Below are 13486 nucleotides of genomic sequence, written 5' to 3' on the forward strand. Positions count from 1 at the left end.
CAGTCTGGCACCCTAGCTATGACCGTTATTAAACATCTCATTCAATTGTTGTCAATTTGTTGCTGTCTGTAAAACATTTTCCTTCAAGACCTCTCTTGCTGGAAATTGAATCAAAAAGGAAAGCTGGGCCTAGCTGTAGTGAATAATTAGAGCACGCATAACAAAAGACTACCAACCTTTTGTCTTGAGGCAAGTGCAAATTACAGATAATTACGTCTCATTGGGGTGCAAAATTCACGACTGATTGGCCTACTGACTTGATTGGCAGCAAGAATAAGCTAAGAAGGAAAAGATTCATAATCTAAACTTTAAAACGTTTCACGCTCGTCCCCAGCGCCCGTGGAGAAGCCATAGGTTATAGATCGTGGCTTAGCCGAAGCTACGGAAAATAAACTTTCTTTAATGCAAATCTGTCGTTTTTGTTTTCTTTGTGTCTTTCTAAAGGGTTGTGATAACCTACTTTATTTGGGTGGTATTTTCGTGCGCGCTCGCTAGTACGTAACGTTACACGGCGGCGATCTGACACTGCATTTTTTTCTACCGTAGCGGGTCTGAAACAAGAGGCAAGATTCCTATTTTGGGGTATAAAATGTTGTCACAGTGGTAATACACTATTTGAAACAGACCTATACAAAGCACCTCTCTTTGGCGACGCTAGGGTGTACCGTTACCTCTCTAAATTTGCCCAGAAGGGAGTTAGTCACAAAAAAGGAACTTAGCCACGGAGGGAGTTTGGGCATTATCCACGTACCCAGGTCTGTTTGCGAAAGTCGTCCCCTGATTCGTTAGAGCAATCTAACCCCGCCCCGTCTACTCTCATTCCCAGGATATGCAGTGTAACTCAAGTAGCCCTCATGCGATCTATCTATGTATTGCATGTAACACACGTAGCCCTCATGCGATCTAGCTACAATGGGTGGGGTAAGCTGACGATCTTATTGTTTCCGACGCTGCGGAGGAGCGTGAAAGCGTTCTGAGGAACTATAGCCATGGCCCATGCCCAGGGAACGTCAGACTTGAAGTGGAATGATTGGTAATGTCATGAACTACCAAAACTTGTTTAAATCATCTTGCTTATCATGAACTGTCTTTTGATATAGGACAAGGAAGACAGGACTGCCCTAAAATTGTGGCATTGAAATGGACGAAAACATATTTCATACAAAACAGGAATGATACTTTGAATATACTTAAACAGTTTTGAAATGTTAACAGATGTAAGAATGTACCCTCCAAAAAGCGTACGTCTCTGATGTTGGGAATAGTTCCTCGATTTACGTTTTTTGTCAAAGAATTATACATTATATCAGACATAGAAATATGAAAATATATTAAATATAATAACATGACTTTGATATTTTTTTTCCCCCAAGTTTGAACAATTTCTGACCACCTACTGAGTTATGGCATTTTTCCGAAAAGACCTGAAAAATCAGTAAACCGTGGGACGCCTTACACCAACTGAGTTCTTTCCAAGAACAACATCACAGCTACCTCGTGATTGCGTTTTCCCCTATGAGCATAACCTTAAACTCTTCAAGTCTAAGGTCAACAAATATTTCTCCTCACTGGCTGTTCTGTAACCCAAAACATTTTGAGTGGCTCCCATGAGCCTTGTTTTGTGGTGACCAAATGAAGTAAATAATAAAAAAAAAAGATAGCTTATAAAAAATCCGAATCATCGGCACCATCAGCATAATTTTTTCAGCCTTATTTGAAACAAAATGGTTTGAAATCCAAAATGAAAAGGGCTCACGTAGTAAGTAATGAACAGTTTACGAACCAGAGGGTGAAATTGAGGGTAACCAGTCTTCAGTGGTCATCAAGGTCATGCATAACCCTACATACCGGAAAGACCTACGCCAAGGAGCATCTGATCAAGGTATATTCATTCCTTTTTAGTTTCCATATAGGATGTACGGATGTCAGAACACGTGTTAAAATACGTCTGCTAGTTATAATCACAGACAACACCTAAATTTTTGAGCTATTAAAAATTTGATGATCAATCTAGTTAGGAGTAATTGCAGTAGTAAAAAGTGTATACTTAATGGCTAATTTTGCAAAAGGAACAGAAACATATGATGTAAGTACATTGTAAATTAGCACAATGCATATACTAGTAATGCATGCATAATCATTCTGTGACCATGTGTCTTTTATAGCCCCTACATGCGTCGGGGGGTGGTTGGTAAGAATAGAAGTTGGCTAAATAGATATCTCAAATATCTCAAAATGAGATTCCAGGAGAGTTTGTGTAGCGGACGCTAGAAAGTACAGTTGGCAGAGTGCGGAAACTCTACTCTTTAGCGGACTAATTCCCCTGTCATGTTATCTCTCTATTTGGCCAAATTTTATTCTTTCCAGCCGTCTCCCGAAGCCTTGTAGAGGCACGTATTTTATAGTAATTCTTATTGTTTTTCCAACGTGGGGTCGTGTGGCGCAGTCGGTAGCGCGTTCGGCTCACACCCCAGAGGTTGTGGGTTCGAACCTTGCCCATGTCACCGATCTTGTGCCCTTGGGAAAGGCACTTTACACGACTTTCCTCACTTCACTCAGGTGAAAATGAGTACCTAGCTTCGGTTAGGGACGTCCCTCGGATAGGACGTTAAATGGAGGTCCCGTGTTTGGGAGAGCCACACCCCACGCACGTTAAAGAACCCACCGCACTTATCGAAAAGAGTAGGGGATCTTCCCGGTGTGAGTGGTTCAAAACTTACAGTCCGGTCTTACGCAGCTTGTACATGTGCGCACATGTACAAAACTGGTGTGTTACGCCTGAAGGCGGTTTACCGGTTATGCGAAACAAACAAACAAACAAACAACCAGGCGCCAAACCCATAGCCAACAGGCAAGACCAGACTGATTGGAGGTCACTTGCGGACGCCGCCGCGACTATACCAAACACGATGTACGTCTCAAGAGGAGGTAAAACGACTTCTAAAAACTATTCATGAGTCCTTGTGGGGTTTTTGTTTTGCTGTTTTGGTCTTTGTGTGTGTGGGGGGGGGGTATGATTTGCCACTTTTTCTTCTGTGACGTGAGGCTATTTTGTGGTGATCATGGGTTGAAAGCTATCAAAATGCGGTCTCAGAACGGCAAAATATATGTGTGCGTGAAGTGGTTGAAATAGACCAAAAACAAGCTACGTAATGCTGGGGTCACATTTCCAAAACGGGGCCCGGCCGGGCAGTCTTATGAAACGAAAAGTATGATATAAAAGAAAACAAAGCACAAAAAAGGCGGCAAAATGAATAATTGGAACTTTTTGCGTATATTATTGATGTAAATCATTGATTTTTCGTTAATCGAAGCAGCCCGGCCGGGCCCCGGTTTGGAAATGTGACCTAAGCATAAGGTGTCCCTGACATCGTATTCTTAATTATCTCATAGGCATCAAAGAACGATGTGATAGGATTGATTCAACCTACTACTGTATATATTATAAAAGAATGAAGAGATTTTGACGTCGAAAATTGATGCCTTAACGAAGGTTATTCTTAGTATTATTCTTTTCGCCAACCAATAGACTACATGATTGGGGCAGACACCAGGGTGAAGAAGTACATCCACCTGTGTAAGAAGTTCCTGACAGGCACGGGTCTCTTCTTCTTCGCTGTGGTCATGGCCCTGCTGTTTCCATTATTTGCAGGTTGGTCGTTGCTGTAGTGTGTAGAATGCTGTTTGTTTTCATTGGATATGTTGGTTATGTTGCTTTGTATATTCTGAATGTATAAAATTAGATACGTTATATGATTATGATTCTTTCATCTCATTTACCCCTAATTCAAATTGTGGAAAAGAGCTACTCAAATTCAATACAATTATGACATTAGTCGTCTATATGCGAACTGATTATTTCTTTTTTATCATTTCTTTCTCTCTTCCTTTTATTCATTCATTGCCACTTCTATTCCAATTTAGACAATGTTATTCAAATTTGTAAACACTGTTAAGATTTTTATCTGGCCATCATCAGGTTCGAAAGACCAGTCACTTAGGACACGTTACTTACATGTGACGTTAGTTATAGTTTGTCTTCTTTCTTTATCTTCGTGCAGTTAAAGTGAGCACTCTTTCTGATGACGTGAGCAAGCTTGCTGCGCGGAACAGGATGACTGAGCTACGAGTCACAGAACTAGAACGTAAGTTTGTTGACCTCATCATCATCATCATCATCATCATCATAGAACATAGAACATAGCACATACCATTTACAGGAATTATTGACTAACGGTGGCCACCGTTAACTATTAAGCTAAGAAGTTATTATTCTCCAAGCAGAGGTTTGAGTTTTGGGGGGTATTTTTAGCGTGTTTTTAGAGTTTTTGTTGGGTTTGGTGGGAAAAAATTCGGTGCAAAAAGTGAAACCCCAATAAAAATGCCTAAAAACACGCTAAAATACCCCAAAAACCCAAACCTCTGCTTGGAGAGTAAGAAGTTAACTCCACCTCGTCTAACTCACAAGTGGTGTCGAGCCTGACATAGACATGCTAAATTAAAGAACAGATCATGTCTCTAAAGGAATGTTCTTTCAGCTTTCAAGAGATGACAGTAAAACAGGTACAAGAGCAGCTAAAATCGTTACCCCCTGGCAGTGCAACCGGGTATGACAACATAGACAACAACTTGCTAAGGTTTTGCGCCAATCACATTGCTAAACCACTCTATACCACATATTCAACCGCTCTTTCATACAAGGAATCTTCCCCTCTCAATGGAAGAGAGAAAAAGTTATACCACTGATAAAAGACAAATCCTCCCCACTGAATGGACCAAATAGCCGCCAAATTAGCTTGCTACCCGCCTTTAGTAAAGTCATAGGGAGAATATGCCAGAAGCAAATCCAAACCTACATGATTTCAAACGAAATTTTTTCCGGTAATCAAAATGCGTATAAGCCACTCTACTTCTAGTGCGCATATACAAATGACCGATTACTTGTTGGAGGAGATTGACAAGGGTAACTTCGTAGGAGCTGTCTTGTTAGATTTCATTGTTAGGAACCAAAAACTGCAACTTTCCGTTGACGACAAAAGTATTACACAGGTCGAAGATGCGAAATTACTAGATGTTACAGTAGACCAGCAGCTTCCATGGGTACTGCGGGTCAACAATGCAAAGTTGAAAATGGCAGGCGCACTTGCGTCAGTTAGGAAACATAAGGATCACTTGACCTCCAACATGTTAAAAACTGTACTACAGACTCTGGTTCTATCTCACCTTGACTATTGCTGCGCCCTTATGTCATCATCGCCACAAACCCAAATAGACAAACTACAAGTCGTGCAGAATCGAGCGGCTAGGCTGGCAACAGGTGCACATTGGAATGCCGACTTGGATATCTTACACATCCAGTTAAACTGGCCTTCAGTAAAAGAGAGATTGTTTACCGGCACAATCAACACATTCCATAAATTAGTAACAGAGAAACAGCCTAGATGTATTTTCAATAGATTAAAAACAATTAATTCGGCACATTCGCACAACACTAGAGTGGCAAAAGAAGGAGCATTCCAGCAATCTTAACCTAGAACCAACGCCATGACTCGAACATTCGTACACAGGTGCATTAAAATATACAACACTCTGCCTACTCACATCACATCCTTAAACTCACGAACGTTTAAAGAAAAAAATGGAATTGGACAAAAACACATTAAACAAACACAAACCAATCAACTCCTGGTGGTAAACGTTTTGAATATTTTTTTTTACAAATTCATGACCTCTGACCTCTCAGACATCTATTAAAAAATTGTTTTTTTTTTGGTTAACTGTATAATGTAATATTATTACTTGATAACTGTATAATGTAATATTATTAATTGATGTAATAATTGATGCTTAATGTGTAATTTACTGTGTTGATAAGATAAGTTTTCCAGTAGTATAATGTCCTTGATAGCAGTTAAACGTGTATGTAAATAATTGTTGTATTTTATGTAAAGGACTCCAGGAAGAATAGTGATGTATATATTATTACTAATGGGAGATTCCTAAATAAACAAACAAACAAACAAGCTTCTTAGGAGGTCAACCGTTACCAGTATCTTACTGAAAGATTCTAAGGATTCTAACGGCACAATATATATACACACAGTACTGCCCCACCTCTAATTCATCTCATATCGGTTTCAGTTATTTCCATTTCAGTTTATTTATCATAGAACATCAATTGTACACCAGAAGACTACCTTATCTCTTTTTCTGTATCCTGTAATATATAATATTATTGGCCCATTGTCAGTTATTGTCACAGTTTGTAACAGGCTTTTCAGCTAATGAAAGCACCAAATCTCTCTATATCTTGTAGGAATGTGTCTGCTTCCTGGGCCAAACCACTCTCCAGAAAATGGCCTGTTGACGTCACCGACTCCACCAGTTGCGCCTGGGTCTTCTGAAAAGGTGACCACAGAATACGCCGGAGCCTTTGGCCCTTCTAGGCCGTCCGGGCCCCCGAGAAAAATGGGAGAAAAGGGGCCAATGGGGCCGCCTGGCCCTGCGGAAAAGGCCGGTAAGCTAAGCTCTACCGGGTCTCCTAATCCACTAGCGCTCGGGCCCTCAGGAGAGAAGGGGCCAATCGGACCGGCTGGGCCGCCCGGCCCCCCAGGAGAGAAGGGGCCAATGGGGCCGGGTAGTCCTGAGGGAAAGGCCGGTAAGCCTGGCTCTACCGGGGCTCTTGGGTCGCCCGAACCCCCGGGAGAGAAGAGACCCATGGTGCCGGCTGGGCCTGAGGGAAAGGCTGGTAAACCTGGTTCTACCGGGCTTCTTGGGTCCCCCGAACCCCCGGAAAAGAAGGGCCCCATTGGGCCGACTGGCAGACCTGGTCCTTCGAATTCTGGATTTCTTATTGCCGAAGGAAAGAAGGGGCGCGTGGTGCTGCCTCCTCCTAGGAGAATGAGTAAAGCCGAGTTATTTTGGGGTTAACTATGTGTGCCTAATACAGACCGTGGCTATGAGTGGATGGTATTTCTACTGGAATAAACATAAGTAACAGATCTACATTACTGCTTGTTGACTTTTGCCAGTAATGTAGGACGGATACCCAGAATGACTATATAGTTTGGTACATTTTTGATGGTAAATTAGAGTTTATGCATTTTCAGAAATATTGTTATGTATGTACAAAGCCGATTGTGTCACATGTCATGCAAAATAAGGAGGTACCATATTCTTGTTAACGATAAAGTCCTGTTAAATGGATATTATTTATAGATCTTTGTATGAATGAATGATTGAATGAATGAATGAAACTTTATTTTCGTGTCGTGCGCTTTCCCGCGCCCAGCCCGCACCGTTTGAGTATAAATTATACAAAAACAAAAGAGAATCAAAGGTACAGAAACAGAATCCAAACAAAATATGAACACAAATAAAGGTAGGCTATATACAATAATGTGAACAACAAAGTGAACTCATGAGAGATCGTAAATGCAAATAAACAAATCTGTATATATGTTTAAAGTTAAAACTTTTGGTCCAACACAAAAAATTCTCTCGCCAATTAATCAATTTGAGCTTTTGACCAGTCACTCTGGTCTTCCTCAGTAGACTGACCCAGTGAATCTTGTCACGTGGCTTCTTTGAAATGTTAAGTCAACACCTGGTTAAAGGTATCTGGTAGACGATGTCGGCCCCTGTCGCGGTTCAATGTAGGGTGATGGGCCCTGATGTTTATGGCTTCCTTCACCCCTCTTAAGAAATAGTCTTGTTCAGTGTCTAAAATCCTTACAGTGCCAAGTGAAAAAAAAATGTCCGGGTGACTCTATGTGGATGTGTTGAGACACCTCTGAACTGGCAGAGCTAGGCCGTGTATGTTCTTGAAACCTGGCTTTTAGAGACCTCTCTGTTTGTCCAATGTACGTTTCCTGGCAGGGCCCCTTGTTGTTTTTGCCCTGACAGGGGATGTGGTAGATGACACCACACTTCTTCTCTTTGGGGGTTTTGTCCTTGGGCGCAACAAGAATGTGTCTTAAAGTAGCTATATATAGTGGTTGGTTTGAAACAAGTTGCAATCCCGTGGGAAATGAAAATCCTCCTGAGAGCTTCAGACAAGTCCTTTATGTAGGGAAGGACTACAAACCCCTTGGACTTTTTTCCTGCTGAGGGTTTGGTGTTGAGTGGTTTGGGGCAAGTCGCTTTGTTGATGGCCCCCTGGGGGTAGCCATAAGGTTTTAACCCTACCTAGACCGGGCTTTTTTTGGTATGGGGGGACCGGGGGGCTCATTTGACCCCCCCCTCAGAACTCGCGAATTGTATGTCGTATGACCACCAAATTTTTAGAGAATGGTGTACTAGTGACAGTTTATCATATCTATAATTTTTATGTCGTTATAACGTAATATGACGTCATTATGACGTCATTAATGCGATTTTTTCGGCCAAAACCATCTAGATAGGTTTTTCCCTGAAAACTAAATGGTATTCAACGTAACTTTACCAAAACAGAATATAAGGGCGTACTAAGTCTTATGTTGCCCATAGCAACACTGGTGACGTCATAAAATGACGTCATGCATATTTAAGATATCCGCCATCTTGGATCATCAATCTTGAATTTTCAAAAATAGTTTTTTTTTCATGATAAAGCCTAAAATACATAGTAAACATACTAAAGACCTTCATTTAAACCTTTTTTGGAAAAAGAAATGGAAGTATTGATGAAATTTTAATGAAAATAACCTGTATATACCTGTTCTAATGATATGGTCCACCATCTTGGATTTTGGACAATGACGTCATCAAATTAGCATAAATTATGCATATTTAATGATGAAATTTACATAAATTTATGTGGGATGTTATTAATATTAGAAACCATGAGTAACTTGACATAAAACCCATAAAATTCTATTGTTGAAACAAAAATTACTAAATTTAGCCAAAAATGCCTGTCAGAAACCCGTTGCCATGGCAACACAAAACATTATTATCTTATTCCAATGATAGAGAATTGTTGCCAACAATATTCTAGGAAAAGTCACCAAGTTTGGCCGTTCTACGGCTAGCCGTTCAGACGCTAGGTGACATCAAAGTTGCCGCGGGCACTTTTAGCCCCCCCCCCCCCCCGGTCTAGGTAGGGTTAAATCTAATGCAATGGCCAGGTGGCCCTTAAATATGAGTGTTGATTTGACTTTATATCAATGATCTGAGATCCGTATATATAGGCGGTCCCTATTATATTTTTGAGATTAATTCGATGGCCAGGAGGTCGTTATGTAGAGGTGGCCACAAGTACATGTTTGAATGTATATCAACGGCCGGAGAAGATTATGTAGAGGTGGTCACTAAGGGCATTTTGAAACGTTTATCAATGGCAAAGTAGTATATAGTCAGAATGTCCTTATGTAGAGGTGGTCACTGTTGTTCGTCCGTCGAGTCGACGATGACCATAACTGAATATATATCGATGACTGGGGGCCCTAATGTAGAAGTGGTCACTAGTAATTGTTTGAGCTTATTTATCAATAGCAAGGTGGTTCCAATGTAGAAATGGTCACTGGTACATGTTTGAATGTATATCAATGACTGGAGGTTCTTATGTAGAAGTCGTCACTAGAACATAATTCACTATATATCAATGACCGGAGTCCTTATGTAGAGGTCGTCATTAGTACATGTTTAACTGCATATTAATGGCCAGGTGGTCCGTATGTAGAAGTCGTCACTTGTTCATGTTTCAATGTATATCAATGACCGGAGTCCTCATGTAGAGGTCGTCATTAGTACATGTTTAACTGCATATTAATGGCCAGGTGGTCCGTATGTAGACATGGTCACTAGTACATGTTTGGATGTATATCAATGACCGGGGTCCTCATGTAGAGGTCGTCATTAGTACATGTTTATTTGTATATTAATGGCCAGGTGGTCCGTATGTAGACATGGTCACTAGTACACGTTTGTATGTATATCAATGATCGGAGTCCTTATGTAAAGGTGGCCACTTGTACATAATTAATGGCCAGGTGGTTCTTATGCAGATGTGGGCACTGGTGCAGGTTTGACCGTATATCATTAACTAGGTGCATCTTACTTTTTTATGTATTGAAGACCAACACTGAATGGACATGTAGTCCTTTGGAAAAGGTTGTCACTAGTAGAGTTGCGAATTTTTATAAAAAGAGTTTCATATACTAGCCAGAAGTCACAATCTTTAGTGTAGCCGCTGTTTTTTAACGGTGTCGCTCAATGCAAGGCCATTGGCCACTTCTAGGCATAGAGCTAGCCTGTAACTGTAGCAGAAACTCTTCTCCCTGAGTCAGAAACATCCTCACAAGTAGTGAGGACTAACTGACCCACTAGGAGAAGCAGGGGTTACGAGGCTGGTCGGGTTATCTTCTCTACTGTTAACTCTTATGGAATGGTCATTTATCTCTAGAGCACATTAAGCGGACTCGTGACTTCAGTTCTTCATTAAAAAGTAAAAACTGTACCTGTTGTTTGTTGCATTGACTTAATAAAAGCTTTGCCAAGAAACCTGTGGTAATCATTTTGTTACATGTTGATTTGCACAACTAGTTAACTTGGGCAGGTTTTGATCGCTGTGTAGGTTCAGCTTAAAAGTTAATGGCTGTTTTAATGGAAAAAATGTATAGCACCAACATTACGTTTACATATATTTGGTGTTTGTATAGCCATGACTGAAATGTATGTATTGTCAGCCATATTGGATGGTTAAACCAGGACGTATCCAGGTACATTGAGTTAATGCTGGTACAGTCCTATAAACACGGCACAATCACACTAAGATGTATGTTTGTACGTGTTCTCACTCTCGTGACTTGGACACCATTGGCTGTTATTTCGAATAGTTAAATCTGGAAGTTGGTCTTCTGCAGCTTAATTTGAATCTGTACACGGATGTTGGACTAATGCGTGGACACAGATGCATTCCAAGATCAGGGTGTACAAATGGAATCCCGGGCTCGGGAAAAATGTTAAGGAAATATCTAATAAAGTAATTATTTGTAAAAGGAAAACGTTTAGTTGCCGTCCGTATATGCTTCTCGCAGTGGAGTTTTACGCAGGACCAGCGGTGGCGGTTGGGTAAATGGGTACTACCGGGAAGGAAGATAAGGCCACACCTACTTAATTTTGTGGATGACATCCTCTGAAGACCCCAGCAATAGTCCGCGCGGGCTAATAAAAAAAATGCAGCCAAAAATAAAAATGCTACTAAACCATAGGAATACAAAGCTGGTACTGTGAATGTATCATAGCGACGTATAAGACAAGCCGGCACAAGCTTACTTTTTTGCGGATTTGATGAATTTGCACTGCATTTTGGCCTTGGGAACGGCTCCACTCCAAAGCTTCATTATCTGTTAGTGCAAACAGTTCCAACGCTTACCTGGATTGAGTATTGTCGTTTGGGAGCCGCTTTTGCCCAAACATTTATTTCTCACTAAAGCTACTTTAAAAAGAATAAAAGTGTTAAATCATTGTATGAATGGTTTTGATTCAGTAGCACCATAACATGTACACATCCACCATGACATATATTACTGCATCAAAGTAAAAGACAAAACTTTTAAATCGGAGATTTGTCTTCTTTCCTCCCTTCATATTCATCTACCATCCACATTCTGTTATTGCCACAGACATCTATTTCGAACATTTCTGCACCATAAACCCGCCACGTTTTACATTTAGAGCAAAAACAGCAAGGACCAAAATGCCATCTGCTCTAAATACTTTATTACCGGAGAGTATTTTTGGATTTGTTCACATCACATTTATTAGGACTCCATCGCCATATGTCCACTACATCCATCAATAGCCACAGAGCTCTGAAAAAAATATAATACTGAATCACAATAAGTCGGTGCCTGACAGGTGGTTTTCGGAAACGAGAAGTACAATATGACAAGTTAATGCACAAATTCTAGATTCTAGATATAAACGATAATCGTCAAAACGGATATACCACACAGTATACACAATAGTACAAGTCATTTTTGAATGCTGCTTTTCGTTTTAAAATCTTTGGCTATCAGAAAATATGAAAACCTGTTAGAAATGTGATATTACTTTTCAGTAACAAACATTTCTTGATATCACTACGTATCATCTGTATTTAAAAAGGATTTTAGTTAAAATGGTATACAACACAGTCTACTCAACAGTACAAGCCATTTTGGAATGCTGCTTTTCGTTTTACAATTTTTGGCTATTAGAAAAGACTAGCACCTGTAAAAAGGTGACTTTGACATTGTCTATTTCTCTATTGACATTTCCTGGTATGACAAAGTATCATCTGTATTCAAAAATGATTTTAATCAAAAATGATATACAACGAAGTCTACACAATAGTACAAGTCATATTTGAATGTAGCTTTTCGTTTTAAAATCTTTGACTACCCAAATAGAGGAAAGCTTGGCTCTGTAAAAAGACGAAAACTAGTTTCATAGACGATATTCATACAATGGAGAATTCCCCTTCCTATAAGCTTTCACACAGCTTCAGCTTTCACGACAAGTCAAACTTGTCTGCCTTACTTTAATTTCAAGCTAAGATGCCCCTCAATGCGTTGTTGTGGCTAGGGTTGTAGGCGTAGAATCTTAAGAATCTAACGAATACTGGTTCTAATCAATAGCAGGTCCAAATGCAGAGGTCTGCTAGGGTACATTAATTCCCATTGGGAAAGGCACTTGAGACCTATTTCCTCTTACTCACCTAGTAAGGCAATACAAGTGTACATTGAACACAACTCTCCGTGCAGTTGTGACACAACAATAGAATAACTTGATACAGGCAGAACAAACGCTTCAAGTGTGGAGTAATTTGTCATTATTTATCCTGATGAAGGCAACAGTACCATGGAACAACCCTTACTGTCGTTCTAGTGTCTAATTACTTTATTACATTGGATTATAAAAGATCAATTAGAATTTGCCTGTATTCCCACAAAGCACATATTCATTCCCCCTATTCGTGCTGTACTTTACCTTTGTTTCATCTACCTGTTGTTAAATTTGGTTTTGTTTAGAAGATTCATTGTGTTGTTTCACTTACTTACTTACTTTTTTATTATTTATTATCATTATTTTGTGATTTGAGGAAATTGTAGTATTGTTTTACTACGTATGTATTATAACATAAGAGCAATAAAATTGAATAAAATACAAATTACCATCTATTGCTATGATAGCATATGTTTTATTACCCTCCATGTAAATGGGGGGTATTGTTTTTACTCCGTTTCATGTTTGGTCTGATATCTGAAGATCGGTGAGAAGGAACTGTATGATATTTGGTAGATTGATGGATGGGGCCTTGGGGATTGTGTAGGTTGACTTTGAGCACCTGGTGATTGACCTTGGTACTGCAGTTTAATTTTTTTATTCTATTGTTGGCACGTTATGGTCTGTGTGTGCGATGCTAAGGTAGCATGTAGTTGTGGTTACAATGGTTTAGTGATGTAAATTTGGGCCCCCTAGCTGTTTGCTTTGAACCGGAATTGCTATCTCAATGTCAGAT

The 13486-nt window shown here is 40.0% G+C and overlaps 1 protein-coding gene across 1 annotated transcript; it reads left to right on the forward strand.

Annotated features, from left to right (window-relative positions):
• Positions 1 to 3534: 3534 nt before the first annotated feature.
• Positions 3535 to 6930, forward strand: LOC109468196 (collagen alpha-1(I) chain-like). The gene is made up of 3 exons (XM_019766452.1): positions 3535 to 3652; positions 4062 to 4145; positions 6317 to 6930. Exons 1-3 carry the CDS (start codon positions 3535 to 3537, stop codon positions 6928 to 6930), a joined length of 816 nt encoding a protein of 271 aa, XP_019622011.1.
• Positions 6931 to 13486: the final 6556 nt, after the last annotated feature.

This window comes from Branchiostoma belcheri, unplaced genomic scaffold (assembly GCF_001625305.1).
Source record: "Branchiostoma belcheri isolate BF01 breed outbred unplaced genomic scaffold, Haploidv18h27 scaffold195, whole genome shotgun sequence".
NCBI lineage: Eukaryota > Metazoa > Chordata > Leptocardii > Amphioxiformes > Branchiostomatidae > Branchiostoma > Branchiostoma belcheri.